At 40.0% G+C, this 26,612-nt stretch overlaps 1 protein-coding gene across 24 annotated transcripts in view; it reads right to left on the reverse strand.

Moving 5' to 3' along the window:
• Positions 1–1,162: 1,162 nt before the first annotated feature.
• The window catches only part of LOC138206390 (neuronal cell adhesion molecule-like), a 77,495-nt gene continuing 52,045 nt past the window's right edge, over positions 1,163–26,612 (reverse strand). For 5 of the 24 annotated variants that reach the window (XM_069163056.1, XM_069163051.1, XM_069163053.1 and 2 more), the window contains exons 5-33: positions 26,465–26,476; positions 25,799–25,904; positions 24,210–24,403; positions 23,690–23,812; positions 22,760–22,930; positions 22,142–22,198; positions 21,040–21,151; positions 20,759–20,943; positions 20,444–20,578; positions 19,476–19,619; positions 19,259–19,370; positions 19,005–19,171; positions 18,358–18,505; positions 18,072–18,196; positions 17,739–17,768; positions 16,818–16,919; positions 16,203–16,400; positions 15,828–15,898; positions 15,339–15,564; positions 15,068–15,183; positions 14,747–14,951; positions 13,737–13,859; positions 13,050–13,226; positions 11,185–11,244; positions 10,809–10,928; positions 9,175–9,336; positions 6,688–6,819; positions 6,168–6,246; positions 1,163–3,350 (exon numbers count right to left, since the gene is read on the reverse strand). In XM_069163056.1, coding sequence (XP_069019157.1) covers positions 3,104–3,350; positions 6,168–6,246; positions 6,688–6,819; positions 9,175–9,336; positions 10,809–10,928; positions 11,185–11,244; positions 13,050–13,226; positions 13,737–13,859; positions 14,747–14,951; positions 15,068–15,183; positions 15,339–15,564; positions 15,828–15,898; positions 16,203–16,400; positions 16,818–16,919; positions 17,739–17,768; positions 18,072–18,196; positions 18,358–18,505; positions 19,005–19,171; positions 19,259–19,370; positions 19,476–19,619; positions 20,444–20,578; positions 20,759–20,943; positions 21,040–21,151; positions 22,142–22,198; positions 22,760–22,930; positions 23,690–23,812; positions 24,210–24,403; positions 25,799–25,904; positions 26,465–26,476 — 3,839 coding nt within the window. In that variant the 3' untranslated portion in view covers positions 1,163–3,103. The remainder of the gene's footprint in view (positions 3,351–6,167; positions 6,247–6,687; positions 6,820–9,174; positions 9,337–10,808; positions 10,929–11,184; positions 11,245–13,049; positions 13,227–13,736; positions 13,860–14,746; positions 14,952–15,067; positions 15,184–15,338; positions 15,565–15,827; positions 15,899–16,202; positions 16,401–16,817; positions 16,920–17,738; positions 17,769–18,071; positions 18,197–18,357; positions 18,506–19,004; positions 19,172–19,258; positions 19,371–19,475; positions 19,620–20,443; positions 20,579–20,758; positions 20,944–21,039; positions 21,152–22,141; positions 22,199–22,759; positions 22,931–23,689; positions 23,813–24,209; positions 24,404–25,798; positions 25,905–26,464; positions 26,477–26,612) is intronic. The other 19 variants (XM_069163066.1, XM_069163057.1, XM_069163060.1 and 16 more) reach the window with 19 other exon arrangements.

Below are 26,612 nucleotides of genomic sequence, written 5' to 3' on the forward strand. Positions count from 1 at the left end.
ACTGCTGCTGAGAGAGAGTAATTCATTTTGGTTGAAGTAATATAGACATTGTTCAAGCCTGCTGCAGATCACAGTGATGCACTCATCCTTTTTAAAATTATCGTTAAGTCCAGGCATCATTTTGGAAAACCCCGATTCATAAACATGTAGATTCCACTTTTAATTTGCTCCATTTCAAACAATCTCATAAAAAATTCCCAAACAACTTCACCCGGGAAAAGGAATTAGTGTACCTGAGCGAACAGAAGGCAAATTATCCTTGCCACAGGGAGAGAACGTATTTTCAAGACACTAGACACCAGACTTCCTTGCTTCCTGACACCATTGCTGTGTGATAATGCACCAGATGGTGGGCTGCTCTCTCGCTATTACTCCAACAATATGACCATAATGGAAGTGGAAGTGCCACAAGTGAGCGCCAAAAAGATGGAGCCCAACTGTCAGGTTCCATAAGGCCTTTCTATAGATGCTTCACGCCTAAGGAGGCTGAGGCGTGCGTGGGAACATCCCTCAGCTTCTGTGCGCTTTGCATTTGAAGAAGTAGTTGGGTGTGTGTGTGTACGTATTTTTTTTTTTTTTTACTTCTTTATGATCTTTTCTAACACCAACCATAGGATCAGTAATCCTAATGGAGACTAAAGCCTGATCCCCATAAGACAAATATATTTTCCAAGGTCCTGGTTAAAGTTAAGGGTAACGTGTTTTTATATCCCAGTGGGGACTTTAATGTGAATGCACACATCCCCCTGAAGTCTTGTAGTGAGGACAAAATTTGAAGTCCCAAATGTAGTTTTTGAGTGTTTAGACCTGGTTTTAGAGTCAGAGTTAGGTTAAGGTTGGGGAATGCATTATTTCAATGAGTGTCCTCACGGGGATAGTGAGACAAAACTACTGTATGTGTTGTACATATTTTAGGACAGGTTTTGGGGGCCTGAATTTGAAATAATTTCCTTCAGGTCTATAAAGTTCAAAATACTGTATTCATGACTCAATGTAGCATCCTGAAGCGGCACATCATATTTATTATGTGGTATCATTGTTCGGTAGTGAATGGTTTATGGCTACATTATGTAGCACTCAACATGCACAGACTGAAAAACAGTTTTTATGAATCCCTGCATCTAAATCGGCAATGCCATTTTGAAAGAAGAGTCTGACAATCTAAAGCAGATAATTATTTAATTCATTCATTACATTTCCTGTAGCCTGAATTCCATACTTGCACTAAAAGGAAAAAAAACAAACTTAAATAGAGACAAAGAAAGAATCTGTTAGTACAAATCTGTTTCTTAAATACAAAACCATTTGCAATACTGTCAGAAAAGAGCATAATTTTAGCAGGATATCGGGACTGCGCAGAGCCATTACAAATCAGAATAATATAATTGTGTGCATCAAAATATTGTTGTTGTACAATATCAAAGTTATGTAATTCGCTGTCAAGCAAATCTGAAAACAATCAGAATTCAAATTCATATTCAATTTTCTGTCCAGTTAGTTACAGTACAATATACACTGTGCACAGCAAGAAAAAAATGAATATGTATATATTTATGTATATGTTCTCTACGAGTCTATTTGTAATACAGTCCTATCAACAAGTTAAGCCATATCATGCACAATATTGCAGCGTAGGCTGCCTTATGAGCTGCTTGTCCCTGTACAATCGATTAAAGTATTTACAAATTCTACACATCTTTAAAAAAAACAAAAAAAAAACAACTTGATGCAAGTTAAGAGAAAATAAATCTTGATCCCATCAAAAGGCCCTCAAGTGTAGTTAGTACAAGTGAACACGTTTTACCTAATAGGAATTGAATAATGTACTGTGTCCTCCACCCCTCCATCCCTCCACACACATACACAGAGACACGCACACTCTCAGATATCCACACATTAATACACTGCAGAAATACTCTCAGGTACGGTACATATTGGCTGCAGACGTAGTGCAGCAGAAGAAGTGGTTTGAATAGTGATTTAATTTGATCCAAAGTGGGTTCTTGGAGGAATCAAAAGCCAGTCTTGTGTCTCAAGGCATTGGGAGGTGTCTTTAAAAGAAAAATAACAATAGTATATAAATGAGTATATGAGGTCCACATAGTCCTCTTCTCAAGCTGATCTTGGATGTGAATCCTGCAGTCCAACTATTGTCACTGAACTCCAGAAGGAGATTTTGGAATTGAGTCCTTGTTTGGAGGAAAAGGCACTACCTGCCGAAGGAGCACTGCGGGGACTGAGGGAAGCTATCAAACCCTCAGCAATCCCTTCTGGCCTTCAGATCACGCTCAATAAGAAGAGGTCACATGCAGGGCAAAGGTCATGAGGTCACGTGACATGCCATGCAGCACTTCAGCTTTCCTCCATTATGGATGCCGTGTAACAGAGTGGTGACAGATGAGGACGTAACAATACGGCAGTCTCAAGCATGCTGTGCGCACTGCTCCAAAAATTCAGTTTGCAGAATGTTCACTTTATATATACTGTATATTTATATACACATACTTTACATGATCTGCCCTGTCGATTGTAAATGCATCATGCAATTTCATGTAATACATTCATGCAACTTACATTACATGAATGTATAACATTGTTACAGATTCCAGTACAAGCTTCTGGGTTGGAAACATACATGGAGTAAAAGTAATTTACTGTAGACACTGAAGACTATTTGAACATAGCAGAATATATAATATACATGAACAGAAACAAATATAGTTCAGACAAGCACTGCATAGTCCATATGGAATTCCTGGTAAGAATGCATCGCTTGTAAATATCAAAGTGTTAATGGGTATATATGGTTTAGGTAAAACTGGGTATTTCATGTACTTTTAAAATCAAAGTTCTGGTTGAGCTATTTCCTTCCTGTAAGCTGCGCAGGCTATAATTAGCTATAGGTGTCCAAGCTTCTCCATAAAGATTTCCAAGTGGAAACATAAATGTCTTTAATGAGTTGTCCGTGTTTCATGTGTGGAACTGGGGATGGATGTATGATCATAAAGCCATGCGGTGTTGGGACAGCCCTCTAAAAGAGATGTGGGGATAAGATGTGAGCAGTCACTGCAGCGCCTCATAGTGGTTTGTGAGGACCGCGTGGCTACACAAAAGAGTTCAAGGAGTTCATGGCATTTATAGGGGATGGGGCCTCCGAGCTCTCGTGGCCCTCGGCAGTGTCCCTGCTGGCACTCTTCCCACTATACTGGCCGATAAAGGAGCCATCCTCGTTGAACTGTCCGTCTCCTCCGTCCCCGTAGTCAACTAAACTGTCGTCACTGTCGTCTCGCTTAACTGTCCCATTAGATGGCGTGCGGCTCCCTTTTAACGGTTTATGGTCCTCATTGTCACTGAAGGAGAAAATAACATGCAGGTGTTACAGGTGAGATGATGTGAAAGATGCAACAAGGAGATTAGTGATCACTTTTTTTAGATGGAGCACTGAACTGCCAATTGTTGCTTTTACCACAACCAACTGTGAGTTTGATAATGGCAAAATCATCATGTGAATATGTAGCAGTGAAAATGTTTTCCCACTGCACCAGAAGTACATTTGAATTTGCTCCATGTCTAAAAAACGGTATCTGTGAATGATTAGTTGGTTTCCATCAGGCAACAGGGGAATAAAGCTCAAGCAATCATACCCTGTTCAAATTCCCCCCTGAAACCAAATATGAAGTGGTAAATGTGTTGTTTGACAGAGGCATTTCCCCCCAAAACACAGAGGTTGTAATGAAAAACAGAAATCCAACGCAATGACGTGAATAAAACTCAGAAAGCAAGGTTTTCAGCCAAACATCCCCCAAAGCAAGCATGATATTAATCACAAATTGGCAAAATGCATGAAAAAGTCTGCAAAGAAAGTTTTCTTTGGATCTCAAATAGTCAGAAACATTCCACATAAATGAGTTGAACATCAATGAGATATGATCACAAAGCCATCATAATGCTGAATTGTTCGAAAATTTAAACAGAAGACATACTGATCAGTATAAAAAAATCATTTTAAGCAGCAGATTGATGACTTGAAGGATTTGTCGAGGCACTGCACATGATGAAGGCTTTATGACCAAATATTAAACTCGATGACAGCCGTGAAACCTTGCGAGCATTTTTCTCCACAGTGACTTCATTATCCACTGACCCCTTTCACATGCTAGACTTACAAAACAATGACCCTCGATCCCACCACCAACACACCATCATCGCCCTTACCTTTCCTGAGACCTACACCCCTTCGATCGGATGAGGACATCCAGCTGAGATCCCACACAAACAGTCATTCCTAGACATTATTGCACTACGCACACACTTGAGAAGATATTAAATGTCTATATTAGTGCCGTGTACAGTGGAGGTGCAGTTTGAACTTCAAAGTATGCTCCCCTGCAGTCAAACAAGAACAGCTCAGTTGAGTTAAGTTCTGCCTTTATTGACATACTGTAAGGTTCCAGCTGAGCGCAATGAAACAGCATGGATATAAAGAACACTCTCACAAAGGCACCATAATATTTGAACACTTTGCCTTGTGATTTGCCTGCTGTGTTTTCTGAGTCGATGTCCCAATGAGAAGACCTTTTGTAGTTGAAATATTGTAGATTTGTGGTATTCTGGATTTTTTTTTTTTTTTTAACTATCAAGAAGATCAAAACCAATATTATACAGATCCCACTAACAAGTATTGTCTGTGTAGCAAAAGCCTGATCCAGCTTATTCGTCTCTGTTATGCACATCCGACGTCTAAAACCTATTAATAACACATTCACAAGCCACCAAGTTACACTGGGCAACATGTTCATTCATTACAATGCACATTGGCATTGTTATTGAGCTGATCTCACATATAACATGCTGCTGTATTAAATGCTACAAGCACAAGTGATCTACCACTGAAAGTAGTCCACAACAAATGCACTTTACTTTACCTTTTGAGTGACTTTTTCCAAAAACTTTTTCAAGCTGTATTCAGTGAGAAAATTGGAGCAACGAGCCACAGACAAGCTGAAGTATTTGGGCATCACTGAGAGATGGACTATAATATTGTTGGTTTTGATCTTTTTACAGAATTTGTAGTTAAAATAAAAATGTATAATATCACCATTCTTATCCTTTAGTACTAGTTTGTCTACAACTAGCCTGTTATAAACAGCATTAACCAGGTCTTGTACTCTGTGATGATTGCATCCCTCAAACATGCTGATAATTTCATATTCGATCCATATGCATATATATACTGTATATCTATATATAAACAATAATTTCATTCAACACATTATTGCCCAGAGCAAAATTTCATATAGTATATCAGATTTTAAAACCATGCATATCACATATTATATATCTATATTCTGTATATATCAATATGTGTTTATTAAAGCATAAAATCCATAGAACAGATTTATGTATACATGATACAAAAAGGAATATAAAATATAAAAGCAAGACCATCTTATAAATTGACTTGTAAAAAAACAATATTCAAAAACTCTAGCTATACAGAATTAAAGTGCTTCATTGTTCTTTATTCTGCGTGCGATTGGAGAAGCAGCCTAGATAGAGGATGCTAACAAGAATAGCTGGGTATCTGCTGTAAGTTTGCAAGAATGATCCTTTGAATCCTACCAAGGTCATGTATGTGAGTAGCAATACACTAGGCAAAGTGTTAATACTATACTGTATATACTGTACATACAACGGATATGAAGAGCTTATTAGTTGGAATGGGATTCAATGCTTGGTGTCGGTTTAGGATGTGTTGCAAATGAATGTAGCTTAGATATCTTTTCCGGACATTTTTAAACATCCAAAACCCCAAATCCCTTAAACCTGAAGAAACCTGCTTCTCAAATGACACCACAATGTCATGTCAAGCACACACGTTAGAGTCCAACTCAGGTAGCATCCAGGACATCCCAGAAGCTAGAAAAAACAAATGTTGTGCTTCACGGAGGTGGATGTTCAGATCGGGGGCACTTCCTCTTGGTGTTATGACTTTCTGTTGTTGGAGATGTATTTATTGGTCAGCTGTAACAGTTGAGAAGAGGGAAGGAAAGCAGAGCTCCAGCCCAGCCAGAGAGAGCAGATCTGGGCGAAAAGCGGGCACAGGGCAAGGGTTGATGGGTAAAATGGGCTCTGGGGGCGCCAGAGTCCAGGGCACTTTCTCTCACCTGTATTCCCCAAAAGTACAGTCATCGTCTTTCATGGGCTGGAACTCTGGGTCTGTGTGTGCATCCTCCTTCTCTTTAACTGGCGAAAAAGAGGAAAAAAATTCAGGCACGCTAACTTATAAAGATGCGAAGGAGACAATCATTTTCTCGTCTTGCGTTCTGAAAGTAAAATAATGTATGTATGTATGCAGTCATTATAAAATGAAAAATATTTTGTTATAATGAGATAATGTTGGCGCTAAAATGAGAACACGTTCTTATGAGAAACAAAAGAATATCATTATGCTAGCCATACACTGCAGTAGGAATCTGTATAGAAATCTTTGTCTGATTAGTATGCTTTGAGAGCCAAAAAGGCAAAAAAAATCAAATCTTAACATGCTATTAAACAAAACTGAAAGCATTAAAGTGTGTGTTTATATAAGAGTGTGTGTGTGTGTGTGTGTGTGTGTGTGTGTGTGTGTGTGTGTGTGTGTGTGTGTGTGTGTGTGTGTGTGGTAGTGTTTCTGCTTCCACTCACCAGGGTATTTCCCTCCTTTATTTCTCTGGATGAAGCAGATAATGAGAAGGATCAGGATGAGCAGAGCAATGGCACACATGAGGCCAATGAACCATCCCTGAGTAGCGATGTCCACCTGTCTGCTCGCCACAGCTGGCCACAGGAAGAGAGGAAGACTTAACATTTATGATGGCACTCTTTTGCCATTTTTCCCCAGTGGCAAGGAAAAAAAACAACACTTATCTGTAATTATGAGCTAAAACAAACAAGGAGCATCAGGGTTACACATTGTTTTAGCAGATATTGTATCTACTAGTTAGAAAATCCAGTTCATGAGCAGATCATGATTGCATGTTGTTACTGGCGAAGACCACTTTCATGTTAGACAAGTTAGAAATCTGGAATATACGAGGGTCAATCAAAAAGTTTAGAGACTGCCTGTGTTGCGTGTGAACCGTGCACAGAGAAGTTATAATCTTTGTAAGTAAGTACTCCCAGTTTTGTCGCTGTCAAAAGCAGCAGTTGCACATCGGTGGGTGATTCTTTATGCACCTGAAACTTGAGCAAAAAGCATCAGGTCATCCTGAAGTCACAAGAACTTACGACACAGGACACCACTGGTCTACAGATAAACTCCAAAAAGCTTTCATGTAATAAAACTCACCAGGCCGAATAAACAAACATAAACTCTCCTTTTCGGCTCGGGTTGGACTCCGTCTCATGCTGTGAACCAGCTGACCTCTGACACTTCCGTCAGCCCCACAAGGTGAAACTATCCAGACCACTAATGTCTGCTGCCCTATAGTGGAACAATGGTACAATTCCACAATGGCAAACTCAGTATTCAAGCTGAAACTATATTGCACATATAATGTTTTATTCTCTGTTTGTTTCTCATGCAAATTAATACAATTTTTGTACATATCATTAATGTTTATAAGCCCTGCTTATATAGTTAATCTTCAGACTCTCTGCCTGTCTTTAGTGACTCATGTTGGCTAACAATATAAACTTGTATTAAGTATTTGTGTAACTGATATCAACAAGTGTTTAACTTCAGTCATGGTGGACGAATAATGAACTTGTATTCTTAGCTATATTTTTATCAACCCCAAGTAAACTTTAAGCCAAGTGAAGAACGCCTACTTTTAATTGCAACTAATTGAGTTTAATTATCGCCTGTAACCGACGACGCCGTTGTTTACTTCTTTCTTTCGTAAGAAGTATTTTTGATAATTTATACTGGATTTGATAAGTCCAGTCATCTCTCAACCTGGACAAAGCTCAGAAGATCCTTTCTGCCAAAGCTGACAGCTGTTGCATCACTGCAACCTGGTCGTCGATCCTAAACAAGACCCAACGGGACCAGCAGAAAAAGTCTGGATGTCCCAGCTTTAGAAATCCTGTTCATCACATCCATGATCCATACACTACAATATATATTCATAAAGATTATTCTTGGTGTAAATATTGTTCAATAAATATCCTTATAGACCAAGCACTTGTTTTCGTGTATTTCCTTGAAGATATTGAAAGAAATCCCTGAATGCAGAAGTCACGGTTCAGACTATGTTGACTGATCACTTGTATAGGCCTATACAGCCCATTCAAATTAAAACTTGCTCGACAGAAAGTGGTGCCCCGAATATAAATCGAATCCGCTACACTATAGACATTGGCAACGGAGACCCTTGAAATGTTTTCTGGAAGCTTGTGGTTATGGAGCATTGAGCCTGGAAAGGTGTTTTGCGTGACATTCACATTTCCGAAGGGTGGAACGTCATCGTCCAGAAACGAAAAAGGAAGTTCAGGTTCGCAACCAGTTGGATTTTCTTTGACAGTCATGGGGTTGGGAACAGGGAATTTGTACCTTCTGCCAACACCGTGATGTTTTGAAGTGTCTGAGGGAAAACATTCGGTACAAATGATCTGAAGTTTGGCACTTGTGTTCTTCAACATGACAATATGTTATTGCTTCCCTGTGCTCCATGCACGTCTTGGTGCTGCACATATTTTGCGCACATCAGGAGCAGTCTTTGAACTCTTTGATCCACCCTGGTACTAACAGGGACTTGACCCCACATTCGTAGTAGTAAACAAGAAATCCAGTGAAACACAATCACAGATACACATACAGACAGTCACAATTACACACAAACAAGCAGGTTTACTGTGGGTGATATTAGGTTGGATATTCTAACACCAATCACACACTGAACTTCTATGTTAGAGTATTCGATTTTTGTAATTCGCAAATCTACATTACAAGACTGACATCAATTATGGTAAAATTAAACCATAAAATCATGCACGCTGCTATTGGCTGTTTCTACATCACTACAGTGCATGCCTCGCATACAGAGTGACCACAACACATCTGTCAAACCCATGCTCGACTGGGTCTAATTACACAACGGCACAAACTACAACACATGCTACACACGCCACAGTGCTGAGACCCGGCTCGGCCAGGCCGAGGTGGAGGCGACCACTCAGGAAGTGCCTCACCTGGGACCGTGACCAAGAGCTCTTTGGAGCAGTGGGGCAACTGGTCGTGGTGACCCTTGGCCACCAAACGCACCCTATAGGAGAGGCCCCCCTTTAAGTCTTTCAGCATAACATTCTGAGAGCCATTCACAAGCTCTTTCTGCCACTCCTCTTCACCTTCACCTGCAGGAGGGACGTTCATCAAGAGAGGTATGTTTGAGGGAGCGCACACATATTCAAACGGGCCATGGAGATCATGACATTATGGGAACGAAATGGCTGAAAAAAACACCTACTGGTATGGCATTACACTGCAGGCAATAGTTAATATTCATGTAGTTAAAAAAAAAAAATCCATAAAGTCTATGAATTAATTATTATGGTGGTCCTGAAAGCTCAATCCACTGCAGCTTGAGAAAATACACAAAAATTGAGAAGACCATTTTGCCAATATGACAATATGTGCAGCATTTAGAATGAGAAAACATAGCTAAGTGTGTAAAAGCTACAAATTGCACAGAACAAAATGGAAATGTCAAATACCAAACAACACACTGAAAAGTCACAAAGATGCTCAGAATATACAGTATAATGTTGTCTAAAAAACGTGTTGCTCAGTCATTTCCATTGTGTCCTGTGTAAACTTCAGAGTGTCTGTATTTGGATGGGTTCTCTCACTTTTAGCCATGCTAGCAGGATCCTGAGCAACCACTTTGGTCCAGGTTATAAAAAAAAATGTAAATACAATATCTACTGTATGTATCTACTGTATGCCATGAAATGTGGTGCAGACATTCATGATGTGACCCACTGACTTTGATCCCCTGATGTATTTTCTAGCACCATACTAGGTCGAGTTTTTTCAACAGCTTACTTTCCGTTCAGCGCCATCATTATATTAAAGGGTTAGTTTGTGAAGTACTTTGGTGTATACCCAAATTCACTCAAAACGAACTAGCATCGTCATTGTGAACATGTACACACTGATAGCTCAGAGCCTGAGCAACAGTCTCACATAGCTTAGCTGTGGACTCTTTTGGTCATGTCTTCTGAATGCTGTTTAAGTTTTGACAAATTGGCAAAGATGGCTTCTTCACTTGATTTTGTTTAATTTGGTGTTGAGCTGGCAGGGCCACCGCACACACACGTGTGGTAATGAAAAAATATGAAATGTGCTGCGACTGATGATCACAAGATTATGTTTTTGATAACTAAATTTTTCTAAATTACTGGGATCTATTATGATGTTTGTCCCTAATTGAATTCATGAAACAGTAGGTGTGAGAGAGCCATACTACAACCACAAAGTGTTTTTCATCCTCTCTGCAGGTGGATAAAAACAATGGGGAGCACTTCAGTCAAACTCAAATGGCATAATAAGAATGTTTGTGCTGCTTTTTATGGTGTTTGTCTATACGAGTTCCATTCAAATTGTCACGGGAAATGCACGCAGCTCTAGTCAATAACAGCACAGAGTAATTAGAAATCCAATCACAGACAGCATTGTTTGTCACATCTGGGTCTACGTTGGCAGGAGCCAGCATCAGCCTGACTGCCAATATTTCTATTCACCTGCGCAGGCCAATAATGAAGTAGGAGTCTCTTGCCACCTATGCATGCAGCTGACAGAAATACTGGTGTGTTGCTTTGCTTACTGTTTTCTAAAATGTATTCTACATAAACATTTTTCTCCGGGCCCCAGTACTCCCAACTGATCAGGGCCCCGTCTTCTCCAACCAAGGAGCTAACGTTTCCGAAAGGACTCGCAGGCCGCACTGAGCACACAAGAGAAAAGACAACCATCAAGATTGGTCTGTAGATCAAAGAACAATCCAATAACTGGCAGACAAATGCTTTGCTTTAATTATAGTCCCATCACATGCTCTTAGCATGACTGAACCTACACCCTCACAGTCTTACACAATAGCATTTGCAAATCAGGACACTATACCAGCAAAAAGAAGAATACACAAAGCTAATCATAAAACTAATCAGACATGTAGTTTACTGAGATCACAGCAGAATCTGTACCCTTGTGGGGTGGACGGCGAGGAGGAGACCATGCAATGGGATGAGAGGTTTGGGTGTTCCCTGTAAACAACACGAAGAAGGGTAAAGACGGCACAACCCACTCGAGACACACAGAGACGCAAACATTTTCCACCGGCAGAGACACCACAGACACAGGAGTCGTTATACACAGAGCACATGGATCATTGGCATGCCAAGAAAACCCTTGCCATGCAGCAGGAAAGCATCACCAGCAGCCACCATGGAAGAGGTAAGAAAGGGTCAAAGTCGCCAAAGGCACAGTAAGGGATAAAAAAAAAAAGAAAAAGAAAGAAAAGCAGCCGAGCACTTTGAAAAGACTCATCCAGTTTTATCACGTGGCTTTAAAAAGCCATATGTCACATGGCATCTTTATCTATGTGGCTTTGAACTTTCCCCAGCTTTGAACTTGGCCGAGCATTTTGGTGGGTTGCAGAATTTGACAGAGGCGAGTGGAAACTGCTCAAAGATGAAGAGGGCATGCTTGTGGAGGGTTATGTAGCTATGGCTGTATCTGTAAAAACAGGCATATTGCCTCGATACGCCACATCTACGTCAACCTGTGATATCAGGGCTTGCAGACAGAAACAGGACACAGAGAAACAACAGGACAGCGGTCATTATGACTGACCACCCCCCCTGACCTGTGTCACTTTGGTATCAGAGACATGTATGTGGTCGCACTGTGTAAAGTGAAAACTAATTATATAAGATGAGAGGGGTTTCAAAATGGTATGAGTCATCTTGCGTAACAATGTGACTGGATCACACGCTTATGTAACGAAATATGGACACGTATGAAGAGCTTATGTTTATCATGCGATGTAAAATACAAATCATCAATAAAAATGCTATGAAATATTATGCAATATAATGTACAGTGAACATTTCACATACACAAGTCACAACACCAATCTGATGCAACAATAGGGGTGTAATGAATGACTATTTTCCTAATCAAGTAAACTTTTTGATGAATTGAAAATATAAAATAGTGGAAGAAATGCCCATCAGAAATTTTCCCCAGGCCAAGTTCATGTCTTCAACGTGCTTTGTCTGAGCAGGTCTCCAAAACCACAAACTCTTCAATTTACAATGATATTAAACAGATAAAAGAAGTAAATTGTTACATTTGAGCAGGTACAATCTGCAAATCTTTAGCAAACTTGTTTTAAAAAATGACTTTTTTTTTCTAATTTGCGGTTGTCACTTGCTTTTATGTCAGCTAATCAATAAGCGGATGGGTTGTTTTTGCAGTAAATTTAAATAACAGAACACCCTACTTCACAAAGAACAGCATTTCAGAGTTAGACAAATGTTTTTTTACTGTAAATGTTTTTCTAACTTTGACTGTGCATGCATAGCAGTCAGTTTGAGCTCAATGGCAGTGCAATCAAAATTAAAACACAACTCTCCTGCAGTGCACAAAAATATGTACACTGAGACTACAAAACATTAGCATACATTTAAAAAAAATAGTTTTTACTCCTCATGGATAAATACATTTACATAAGAAATATAAACTTAAAATATTAAAAGTACCTTTTTAGGATTCTTTTTTTTTTTTTACCAAAAACAATTTTTCATCTTCATTCATGACCATAAAGGCAAGATAGTTGAAAACATTTGGTGAATAATGTCTGGTGTACTGGAGAGTTTTCTGGTTTTGGATGGACATCAATGCCAACCAAACATATGATTTGTAAATTAGGGGCAATTTTAGATTCCATGACTTAAATGATAATATATATGTATATATATTATATTAATCTGATTAAATATTCATCCAGGTTTCCAGTGGAATAAACAGGAACATTATTCAGGTCATTCTGTATTCGATGACTTACCTTCGTCCACGATGGTGACAGCTTCCTGAGAAATGGCTGGGCCTGCTCCAGTGACTGTTTTGGCATTCAAATAAAACTTGTAGTATGTGCTGTACTTGAGGTGGGGCAAAGTGACTGAGGTCTCATTGGCGGTCAGGGCCAGCTCCTCCACTGGGCCCAGTTCATTGGAGTTATTGACTACAGGGGTGAAGGACGGGTGACAAGAATAATGGGATGGGGGTGGAGGTTTGGGGGCAGTGAGGTAAGTTGAATAGAGATATGAAGAGGAGGAAGGGAAGGAGGAGGATGAGGAAGATGAGGAGGAGGAGGAGGAAGATGAGGAGGATGAGGATGAGGATGAGAATGAGGAGGAGTAGGAGGAGGAGGAGGAGGATGGGGTCGTAGATGGAGTGTCAATGATGAGGAAGGTGGAAACGGAAACGTTTGGAGCAAAGAGATGTAGGGTTCAGAAATAGAAGGTAAGAGTGACCAAAGTTGATTTGTTAATTTATGTTGTTGTAACTTAGGCAAAATAAAATGCTTTTACGCTAACCTTTTACTTTTACTGTTTTCTGTCTAATAATCTGAACAGAATGACAGAACAAGACATGAAAAAGAATGACATACAAAACTACAAACTACATGAAGGAAGGTGACATTCACTAGGCAAAACTCTGTTGTTGTGTTTTAGAAAATAAAAAGGCTCACCTGGCTGATATCTGAGGGTGTAGCCAGTGATGTGTCCGTTATGTTCACGAGGAGGACTCCACTCAAGGGTTAGAGAGTCCAGGTTTGGGTTAGTGACCACCAGGGAAGTGGGAGGCCCCGGCACTACAGAAAGACACAAATCATGAAACCTTACATGAAGCAACAAAGGGATATTTTACACGAATGACTGAAGAAATGTGAGTCAGGCTTTTACTTAATGCAGAAAGCTTAATGTAAACAGTCCCCCTCCAGTCAGATGTTTGTTTTGCTTTTTTCTCATTCATTTGGATGTTTGACATGTTTGACCTTCACTGTGGCGAATGATGCTTATGCAACGTTTTCACATTGATCTACTCAAAAGTGTGATGAGGAAATGTACATCTTCCCATGAACACAAACCTTTCACTCAGACTTTTCAGTGAAGCAGGTGATGTATTCAGCAGTTAAATTTGAGAAATATACGGACATTCATAGATGCAACAGACAAAATATTATTCCCCGCAGAGTATTTTTATGATTTCAAATAAACCTCTGCAGAAGATATTTAATGTATCAATATCAGACTATTAGGGAGAGTCGAAATATATTATGTTGTAAATTTATATTATTGTAAGGGTGACCTAATCTTAAAGTCTGTATTAGAAACATTGAGTGAAGTTTTAGGATCGAGGCAAAGCAAAAGGTCAAAAAGTTCCCTCATTGTGTGATTTTACGCTAAATCCACATAAATCAATAGTCAATATAATATATATACATGCTACATAATATGACATTTAGGCCTGACACCTGCACCAGTTAGACGTTTTTAGAAAGTAAAACTGCTAACTGGTGCAAACCCACTTTTCAAATGTTGCTTTTATGGTTGCTAATTTGCTAGCAACCGTTGTAAGAGTTGCACCAGATACTGTATGATAATGAACGTGGAAAGTAAACTCTACTAAGCAAAAAGGTCTCATATTAGAAAGAAAAAGAGACAGATAAACAAAAACCGTGTGCCTTCGCTCTCTTACCTCCCTCAGGTGTCTTGAACTGCTGGGTTGGGCTCACGGGCCCCTCCCCTTTGCCGTTATAGACCCGCACGTTGAACGAGTAGATGCTGAAGGGGTGCAGCCCGGGCAGCATGCCGTGGCTGTGGTTCCCGCTGAAGGTCAGGATGTCCTTCTCCATGTGATCAGGGTTGTGTTTGTGGAGGCTGTGCTTTTTCCAGTAATATACCTACAAGACACAGGTAATATATCTACGCTGAATGCATGTATGTTTATGTAGTGTATATATTATGGTTGGTGGGATTGGGGGACATGTTACGCTGCATGTGGTAATTCATACTGTACCTTATATCCTTTGAGATGTCCTCGTATTAAATTCACGGGCACGTGATCCCAGTGGATCTCTGCAAGAGTGCTGTTTAGGACTACAGCCTGCACATTTTCTGGAGCTGCTATTGGCACTGTACAATGAACAAGGAACACAACACAACAACAGCTAAATACAGACAGGAAACACATTGAGTAAATGTTACAGGTCACAGCCAAATGCATGACTCCAGGCTCTTGCACAGTAGTTTTTTTTCTTTTAAGAGTCTACAGAGTCAGTCTCACTCACAGTCCTCTCCTGAGTAGCCGTGGGCAATAGCAGGCTCTGGTCCGGCTCCGTGGTCGTTTACAGCCTGAACTTTAAGCTCGTATGGAACAAATGTGGGTGTTCCAGACACAACAAACTGGGAGTTGTTGGCCACGGTCACTGAGGTCCAATCCAGGTCCACTGCCTTCTGCCTCCACATCACTTTATAGTGAAGACCTGGACCATTGGACTGGAAGCCTGTCAGCGGCTACAGAGGGTAAAGTTTTAAATGCAACTTACTTCTTACTTATGCAGAAAATAAGTGATAATACACAATGCTGTATAATATTTTGGCGAATGACAATGAAGAGAGATAAAAAAAAAAATAAGAACAAGAGAAAGAACATAAGAGCAGACAATTAAGAAATTGTGCTTCAAAGTACGAGGAGAGATTTGTGCGTATCACACTACTCCCCAGACTACAATAGATGCCTCAGGATTAAAGTGGTTAGCCTCATACTACTTTATTACCGTCCAGGAGATTACAAGATTGTTATGTTCTGTTCCAAATCCCCGTACACCTGTTGGGTTCTCGTCTGGAGCTGAAAAACATAAAGACAAAACGAACCATTATCCCAACACTATTCCCTGTGCCTCAGATCAACACGCTGATTTACTTCTGAGATTTATGCGCTAGCAAAAGCCGATGATTATACTGTCTTACTTAATGAGTTTAATTACAAAACCGCTTTGATTTTCCTTGACGGAATCGCTGATCTTATTTTAACTTTAACAGCTGATTAATTGATTATTCATGCATAAAACACTTGATAGATGTGGAATTCATTTGCACACGAAGCTCCACATGAGGTAATCAGAAATTACACAGTCAGATAGCTGACTTACCTGCAGGGTCGGTCTTGTACACTCTGGAGGGGAAGCTGGGTCGGCTGAAACCCTCAGCGTTGAGAGCCAAAACTCTGAAGGTGTAGTGTGCGTGGGGTGACAGCTTGAGGTGAACTGTTGTCTTGGTTCCAGGGACCTCAGTAAGATTATGCCATTGACCACGATGGTGCAGTGAGTCTTCATACTGGATCAGAAACTCTGTATTTACAAAAAAAAAAAAGACAATTATTTTACATATCAGTTTATACACTGTCTGCAGGTATATTTGCATGTCTGGAACAACTGCCCTCTGGTGTTTGTTGGATACTCAAAATACTTTTTTTTTTTTTTTTTTTTTTTACAAAAGACAGGCGAGGGGATTTTTTTTCACTGACTTTTAGATTTCATTAATGGATAATTGTGATTATAAATAACTAGAATAAGTATTACATTCACATATTTACAGCTTCTGTTCAGGAGAGTCAGGTTACACTTTAATTAAAAAAATATAAAATATTGAAGGGATACTCCTTCTTACTTATTATACTTATAATATAATAGCACAAACAGGTTCAATAAGGTGCATGTACACATAACACCCACACAGAAAGTCTGCCGAACAACACACACACATACTCTGAGTCGGACTGTTATGTTCGTCCCCAGGGGTCCAAGTGAGCTGAACACTCCTCTTTTTCTGGTCTGTCAGCTCGAGGTCAGTTGGGGGGTCAGGTCGCTCTGGGAGAAATACAGCAGAGGCAGCACCATCAACATATCTGCCAGCACTGACTTCATTTTAGAGTTACACAGTATTAACAGTCCATGCCATGACAAGATGAAGCAAAAAAAAAAAAGAAGAGGATATCTCGGCTATGTTAAATTGTTTCTTTGATAGTAGAATCATTATAAATGCCAAGTTTGTTGATTTAACCAAGCATACATTTTAGTGACTCCTTTATTTAGTTTCATGTTCCATTTGACAATGTTATTTGGCGTCCATGCACATAAACATGCACACAAATTCAGGCAGTTCATCATGCATATGAAATGACTGATGCTCAACTTGAACGTCTTCCATAATCACTCTGCATGAAATCGAGTCTCAGGCTCACTAGAAAGGCTAAATTGATGCTCATGTTTTGGAACTGTAATGATAAAGTGAAATGCATGCTTGGAATAAATGAGTGATGAGGAAGTGGTGCATTTGAAAATATGCCAAGTGATGTGATGAGGAGATGTCTGCTTTGCAAATTATCTTTGCATTCGAGCGTGAATGAAAATTTCTTCCCCCTTTGCCGAAATGTTTCCGCCAGTAAAAATATACAACTTATTTCAAAAAGGTCATGAAAAAACACTTTACAGACAGAACAAATCAATGCTGGTCAGTCAAAATGAAAAGCGCACTGTGCAAGCAGCACAGTGCGCTTTTCATTTTGTAAAAAAAAAAAAAAGAATCTTCAGGACAAAACATGCTGCACTAAACAGAAACATTCAACAAATACCACAAGCCCATGTCAGCAGAGCACATCTGGGTGCTCATGTGTGCTGCAGTTTTACCGTAGACAACAGCTGGTGTTGGCGTGCCCTCTGCCAGTTAGGAGGACAGGAGTGAAATAGGGAGTTTAGTGGTCAGTCCGCCACAAGAAAACAAAAAAGATTATCTGGCTCGCCAGGAAGGCAACGATCAAATATTCATGCTGCTGACAGGATATCTGACTAAATCTGCTCTCACACACAAGGCAATTAACCTTGAAGGGCAATCTGCTGTGTGCATTATTGAACAGATGCACTTTTCTAAGAAGACCCGAGATGAAGAAAGGTTACATTTTAATAATTTGTGAGTTTGTTTCATGAGTCAGTGACATTGAGCTTCTGCGAAGCATTACATACCGACAACAGTGAGCTCAGCGCTGGCTGAGTCATTGTCCAGAGTGGTGTTCATGATGCACGTGTACACCCCCGCATCATTCTCTGTCACATCAGTGATGGTGAGGCTGTCAGAGTCTACAATTAATCTGTAATAAAAAGAAAAAGTCAAAAACAAGAACAACAAAGAGATATACGGCAAATACGTGTTGAGAAACCTTTTTTTAAGGTCAGATACTGACTGGTAGCATCTGATCCAAAATCACAAAGAAAGAAAGTGAGACGTCTCCAAACACTAAACACCTCTGACCTCTCATCATCGGGCAACTCCCCGTCGTCTTTGAGCCAGGTCATGGTGGGGATGAGGGAGGGGTCGTGTTTCACTTTGCACTCAAACACCACAGACCTGCCTCTCTGGACCACTTTGTACTCCGGCTGCTTCACGATTCTAGTGGGCTCTGATGGGGGTTAGGGACCGTAAAAACGTAATAATACATTAAATCGTCAAAGCACAGACGCCTCATCAGTATTCTATGTTACAAGTTTGAAAAATTGCTCAACTGGAAATGATTAGTGTGTTAAATGTTAAAAACTGACTGACATACTGTATACTCATTTAAAGCTACCAAAATAATGATAAAATTGCCAAATTCGTGATTAACAAATTTAACTTACACTTTAACAGCTTCTTGAACTTGCATGTGACAGTTAAAGGTATCTACATGTCTTTGCACAATGTTTTTGTTAAACTGTAATGCATTTAATACACATGCAAAGCAAGATAACAAAGTATTTCACGTTTTTTCATATTTTTAGGCTTGTTGAAGCTCACTTAAGTTTTCAAACTGTTCAAACAAACAGTGGACAAACATCCCACAGTAATGGCCAGCCCTGAGTGTTAGTATTTATGTATGCACTCTAATAATTTCAGGATCTTCAGAAAAGAAACAGTCTCACCTTTAACCTCCAGGTAGACGTGATTCTCATAAATACCAAGGGAGTTTCTGGCAGCGCAGGTGTATTTGCCACTATTTTGGGCTTGAGCCACATTAATCTCTAAAGTCCCGTTGTCATGCACGAAGTACGGGTCTCCATCTAGGGTGCTGGACCGACTGTCTTTAAACCTGTGGCACAGAGACGACCGCTTTGAGCTTTTGAAGGAACATAACACAACACTTTCAACACTCTCTGTTGAAGGTTCATTAACTCACCATGTAATTTTCGGGATGGGTGATCCAAAGGACGAGCAGTCTATTAGGGCTTTTGAATTTGTGATGACCTGGTAGACTTTGTTGGCCTCTGTCAGCACTCTGGGTGGCTCCGCTGCAGTGAAGCAGGAGCAATTATTGCAATGTTATTACCTTCCAGAAATCGATGTAAATGGAAAATGGTATTCGAATACAAATGGATCTTGAGTAATGAACTTACAGAGGACATTGACAAAGGCGTTGGACAGGAGGTAACCGTAGTCGTTCGAGACATTACACTGGTACACAGCACTAGATCCAGTCTGTACATCAGTGAAAATGATGGTGTCATCTTCCACCTTTCTGCTCAGATCCTTGGGGGAATCTATGAATGTATAAGAGGGTTACAGATATAACTATGGTTCTGTGAATTGTAAAAGATTCTTGTAGAGAGGAATCTGAGGGGGCCAATGAGCTGACTGATGCAACTGAATCTTTGTAGGATGAAGTACTTACATGTGCAAGACAGATAACTTTTCATTTTGGCGACAATTAATTCATCCCAAACCGTAGTTAAAGGAACGGTTTGACATTTTTGGAACTATGCTCATTATTAGCATAATTTAGTCAGTATCTGGTTTAGCTTAGTTTAACACGGATATTGGAAATGGGTGAAAACAGAAAGCATAGCTCTGGTAAAGGTAAGAAATTCCACCTACCAAGCTGTGTCAAGCTTGTTATTAAACACATTATGTCTCATTAGTTTTAAAAAATGAGAAAAGCAACAAAAAGTAACCAACAAGTTGTGGTTTGCACAGGAGGTTATGTGTGGGCACGAGTCCTTGGTTGACCACAGTGAAATCATGGAGTCACAGTCAGAAGAACTTTTGTCAAGAAAGCCCCAAAATGTTTAACTACTCCTTTAAGAGTCGAAGAGAAAAGTAAACACTGATGCAGTTAAGAAGTTTGTAAAATAGATAAAAGGAGATTTGGAGAAGAACATCTTTATAATCCTTACAGGAATTTGTTAAAGAAAGGTGTTGTTTTGGTATTGGTATCTTCACTTATATGATTCAAACACACAGCCCAAAGGGCAGGAAATTCTAGGCAGAACAATGGCATCTGCAAAATATATATATATATACCTACTCAAGAAAACCTATTTTTAAAGCAGCATGAGTTTCAGTCAGAGGAATAGGTTGCACTTACTCTCTATGGGAATGCCGTTCATAGCCCAGCTGATGGAGGGCTTGGGTGTGCCGCTGGCCCTGCAGGTCAGCACACCGTTTTCTCCTGGAGCTAGAACAAGGTTCCTAGGAGCGCCGCTGATCCAATATGGAGCAGCTGAAAGTAGAACAGAGTGCAGCAGCAGGCTGGAGAATTAATCACTGAACACGCTGCACTGTTGGCATCTGTGCATAAATCAATTATGAGTAGGAGGGAGAGGGAGAAGCAGAAAGAAGAAGTGCCTGTGCTGCCACACAGCGGATGGCCTGATGGGATACTGAGCCTTTCATCACACACCTTTGACCGCCACATGGATGGTGTGGTGCACGGTGCCAAGCTGGTTCCTGGCTTTGCAGCGGTAATCTCCTGCGTCCGATTCAGACACATTCACAATGCGCAGGGTCTTGTTGTAGTGCAGGAAGGATGTGCGCATGGCAGGGAGATCACCGCTCACTTTGGACCACAAAATCTCAGGGGTCGGCCTGGATTAAAAGGAAAGAGACAAAGAGTGATGATGGCACTCAAGCAGGTGGGCACTCGAGGCATTCAGGACTGTAATGTTGGATTCTTTGACTTACAGTCCTTCAGCGATGCACTCCATCTCCAGTATGTGCCCTCTCAACACCATCTTGGAGCTGGAGGAGCCAGATGGGATGAGGAAGATTGGCCTCCTCTCATCCACAGGGGCTTCTGTGGTTACACACACACACACACAATTACCGTCTCTTCTGCCATCAGACCATAACAGGGAGAAGATCCCTTTCAAATCATACTCACTAACCACCCTTCACTGTACACTGTGTGGTAATCAAACCTCTGTTGGTCTGTAAATCACCGTAAAGTAATTTAATTGCAGACCAACTCCCATATATTATAGTTAGATGTAAATTTGATCACCATGTTGTGTTTTACTGTGGGTGTTTATTGCAAATGAATTGCCCTCGTAATAACAAAGACTAAAATTGACTGAATTTAGAAAAAGAGAAATGGAAAAACTGCTTTCTGCTACTGAATCGGCAATTTAACTGGCAACAGAGTCATTTTTTAAACTAATAATTTATAAATATTTTAAGCAATGAGAAAAGAAGTGAGATAAAAATGATTGGCGAGAGAGAGAGATTTGCAAATTGGTAGAATACAAAGATTGTAAAATAGATGCCGCACATTTGAAAGAGGAAAGACAAACAAAACCTTGTCTTTAAGAAGTTCATATTCATTATTCTTCACGTATTAAGATTAAATCTAAGTTAGTTTAAATTATTACTTAAATCTGTATTTAATTGATATGTAGCTTTAACAAAGCTCCATTCTAATTTTCAAAATGTTACATGTTGAAGTTACAGAACCAGTTCAGTTTATAAAGAAATCATCATGCAATGATAATTGAGGCAGTTCATAAGAGAAGGTAAAGAGTTATTAAAAGGGTTTTGATTGGATAGAGCAGGAGTGACAGGGGAATCAACTTGAATCTTGGGTTTGAGGGTTAGAGGGTTAACTACAATACCGAGCGCTATGTTGGGGATAAACACTAGAGGGTGCCAGTTCTCACCACGAAATAAACCAGTGAAGTTGGAAAGAAGCCTCAGGGTTGTTAGGTTGAAGGGTTAGTGCTACTGGGTAAGAGCTAGAGTTTAGAGCTCTACATTGGGGGGATAAGCACTAGAGGGTGCCAAAACTCACCACTAAATAAATCAGTGTCATTGTAAAAAGCTGCCACTGTGTCATTGATTGCATCCACTGTAACACAACAGAAAGATCACACACGCCACAAGTTGAAATCATCATGACAACAACAACAACAAAAAAAACATGCTTTCACAACTTAACAAAACAGTGTTCAAAATTAAAAAACCAACAGAACAAAACTTCACATGACTCAAATGTCGGAGATGATGAATAATTGTCATAAAAATGTAGTGGAAACAGCCTGTCGTCATGTCAACTGCAAATGCTGGACTGAATGAGAGCATTCTTTGTTGCTGGTGGAGAATGTGTGTACAGAACGTCTCACAGAAGAGATAGTGAACGCCTGCCTGGCAGATAGTACAGAGAATCCTGACAACTCTGACAATATGTCTTTTCAGTGGGATGACGACCGCTGGCGTCTCTGAGGATGGGATCAGAGATAGGAAATGCCGTTTTCCTCCTACGCAATGAAGCTAGCCCACGCCACTGTAAATGAACTGCCTCCAATGTACACACATCACACATAAACACTGCCACTCTCTGTTCGTCGCAGTCATGCTTGCTCATTACACCTTCAGTGGATTTCAGTATCACACACAAAGTCCGACTTACGGTTCAGGACCCTGACGGTGATGGGCTGTTTCTGCTGGATGGTCTGCGTGTGGGGGAAGCGGGCGTAGCAGATGTAGTCATTCCTGGAGTCCTCTTTGCGAACATTGGAGAAGTATAGGTCTCCGTTCAGGGACTGGGACACCCTCTTGCCTTGAGGCAGCCTCTGAAAGTCTGAAACAAACAGTACATTTACATAACAGTTACATTAATATGCAGAGACTGTTTGAGAGAAGTTCAACTGAAATGGTACATTGAATGGATGAACTGTCAACTGTGAATCAAAGTGTCTATGATATGTGTATGCTAATATTCTACACCATAAGGTCCAATCTGTTGCACTAGGTAGTGTGTGTTTATACATTTTGGTTCAACAACCTTAAATATTCACATTTTTGCTGACAACTTTCAAATAAAATATGTTCCTGCTGTTCAGGACAGCCATCAGTTTCTATTCATTTCTGCACAGTACAAGAATCAATTAACCAGCCATACTGACTTCGTACGTCTACAGACTTTATAATCGTGATTTAAATTGTAGAAATTAATAGAAACCGAGCCGTCTGTGGCTCAGATGGTAGATGGTTGTCCATCAGTCAAAGAGGTTTGGGTTCAAGTCCTTGGGCAAGACACTGAACCCTGAATTGCTCCTGATGGCAAGGGAGCACCTTGCATGGCAGCTCCTTTGGTGTGTCAATGTGTGTGTCAATGGGAAACAGTGTTAAGTGCTTTGAGACCACTAAGGTGATAAAGCTATATAAAAGGAGATCATTTAGCATTCAATAGATACATTCAATAGACACATGATACAACATTAGACAAGTAGTGAATGGGTGAAACAACTATCACCGTATGTTAACTGAAATATTTATTCTAAGACAGCAGACACATAATGTTACCACCAGGACACATTCATGAAATTGAATGGCTCACTATTGTCCATCCAGAAAATGATGGGAGGAGGTAGGCCAGCAGGGGGTCGACACGGCAGCATCAAGGAAACGCCTTCCTGAACCACGATTGGCTTGACTCTCTCCTTCGACCACAAGGGGGACCCTGGATTGGTCGGAGAAGGAAACGCACGTCAGTGGACGAGAAGTGTTACGATTCAACACGAAATCTGGGCTGCTAATGGACTGTCGCTGACGTGATGACAGAGTCGACGAGGCAAGATGAGAGGGATGATGCCTGACTGAATTACAATATTCTACAGGGAAGATACACAGGGATGTTCAGCTCTATCTGCTATTGTGTTCTGCAAAACGAAACATGCATCTTTCTACATGCAACCTTTACCTTCCAGGAGTGCTCTTAAGATGGAAAATTTGACTTAATTGTTAGAAAAAGAAAAGAAAGGAGTTGATTTTCATATGATGCGAGATATGCCTGGTATTAGTGAAGTGGAAGAAAAGAAAAGTGACTTAGAAGAAACTATAAACCAGACTGCACTTACTGGACTGTCGCACGACTACATTGTTGGAAACAGCAGTTCCATGTTTGTTCCTTGCTGTGCACTGGTAAACTCCCTCGTAATGCTCGGCTTTCTCTCTGCTGATATCCACCACCAGAGTTCCAGAGTGGGACCTCATGTTCACGTTAGGGTCGTTTTCAGTGTCAAAGTGCGTCCCATTTCTTGTCCAGGAGAAACTGAGGAAAAAGCCAACCAGTGTCATAACAATGTGGTGAGTATTCGCTGACTACAAATTGTGTTATGATAATCCTATAACTGTATTTAAATCTAATAAAGGAAATTTACAAAAATGTAAAAATTAAATCAGCTACTTAGTAGCAGTCATAAACATGAACACAAAATTTTATGTCTGAATTTTCCTAAAACTTTGACAAATAATGTGTTTTTCTTCCTTTTCATTGACTATTGATGGTTACTTAGTCATGAATATTTAATATTATACACGTGTTTTTCAACAAGTTCTTTTAGCAAGCATTTCCAAATATTTGGTGTATTTGCCGGACTTCACTTCTTTAAAAAGGTGTTAACACTGGTTTTCAGGTAAAGTGAAGGTTAAGGGCCAAGAAATGTGTTTGGTCATGAAGGTTCTTTGCAAATGTAAAAGTTCAAATGTGTGTGTACAGGCAATGTTGATGCCAGTAAATCAATTAGGCGTTCCACTATTTTGAGGCATTCAAAAGCAGGCGCTAAAATCAGCCTGTGGCAAGGGCAGCACGTCAGGGAAAAAATATAATGTTATTATTTTAACCCTCTGAACTCCAACTGGTTTCTGGTAGTTTTTTTTCCTGTCACATTTTTCTTCACTGTGGGCTCATTTTTCACTGCACCAGAAAGTCTTACACCTCTGTGGAAACTGCACCATCATGGCTAGAAGTGGGGAGACCTCGAAAATGTCTTATGTGAAGTATAACACTTTTGTATTCTCATAAATCATTAAAGAAGAAATACAAATTCTTAAATAACTTATTTTAAACCTAATGAAATAAGATGGGATCTACATATACAATATTTTTGCAAATGGCCATAAGTGTGAGGGCTCAACTTGCAATACATATTTAAGTATTTTCATTTTTGCAACATCTCTAAATCTCTCTGCACCAGCCTGCAGTTCAGTTGAAAATTCGTTAATTTTTTTGTCATGTTGGTCTCAGTCGACTCATTCAAGGCTTCCCAGCAGAGCAGAGGAGGACACAATTTGGCCTTTTTACGGAATCTGGATGTTTTTGTTTGGTTTTAGGGGTAGGATGAAGTGATTTTGATGAAATTTAATTATTTCAATGATATTTGAATTATAATTAACATTTTTTTTCTGGCTGGAGTGGTGTAATTTTTGCAAGAAAATGTAACTTTCAAACCCATCGGCCGGTTGTGGGAGGTTTAGAGTTTGAAAAGAAAAAAAAAAGAAAAAAAACACAGAACTTTAACTCATTTTTTAGACTTAACTCCCAAAAAAACTGTCAGCTGAAACTCTTTACTGAGTTTTGACAGGTGGTGGATGCATTCACACTTGGGGTATCTTGTCTTTGTCTAACAGCATCATAAATGCTAAATCACAGTTCATTGATTCCTACCTGGGATGTGGCTTCCCCTTGGCGTCACAGTGGATGATAATGTTCTCTCGTGGGTCGATGATGAAATCCTTCGGGGATTGGTGAGTTATGGTCGGCGGCTGCGGCACTGAAGGCGATCAGAAAGAGGGTGATATTTCATCATGACCTTTTTCTCCATAACTCTTTTTCTGCTGCTATATTGACCACACAAGCAGCCATTACCAATCGCATACAGACTTACCACACTGAAAGAAACCACACAGCTGTTTGCTGACAGGCACAAAAAGCTCTCACAACATGTGCAGCAGACAAAAAGACCGCTCAGGTACGTTTCCCTTTATTGCAATGATCCGATGCTTAATGTATACCTGTCAGTGCTGGGGAGATAACTAATGGACTATGACAAAACGAATGACATAAGAACTCATGCTGTTTGCAATATTGCTGTATGGAAAATGTTTTACCACTGCAGAAACACAGATCAAAAAACAGCAAACAAAGGAATCAATGCATGCAAAACGCCAAGTCCAATCCACATCACACTCAGCATCTTATAACATTAAACAGATATATATATATATAACACAAAAATATAATAAATAGCGAAATAAAATAAAACTCAATGCACAACAACAAAAAACTGCAAGCACAATCTGGTCAGCGAATTCATGCTCGTTTAAGACTTACATCCTTCCAGAACTTTAGTTTTTCCCCAAGAATCAGCAACAAGAAAACAAAATTGTGACAGTAGAGAGAACCAGACATCAGAGATGAAAAAGAGCTTTCTGCATTATTTCGACTTCACAGCAAGGCTTGGACAAGGCCTGTTCCCCAC

The sequence above is a fragment of the Embiotoca jacksoni genome, unplaced genomic scaffold (assembly GCF_022577435.1).
Source record: "Embiotoca jacksoni isolate LCO1_2020_lvr unplaced genomic scaffold, fEmbJac1.0.p SCAF_3, whole genome shotgun sequence".
NCBI classification, from domain to species: Eukaryota; Metazoa; Chordata; class Actinopteri; family Embiotocidae; genus Embiotoca; species Embiotoca jacksoni.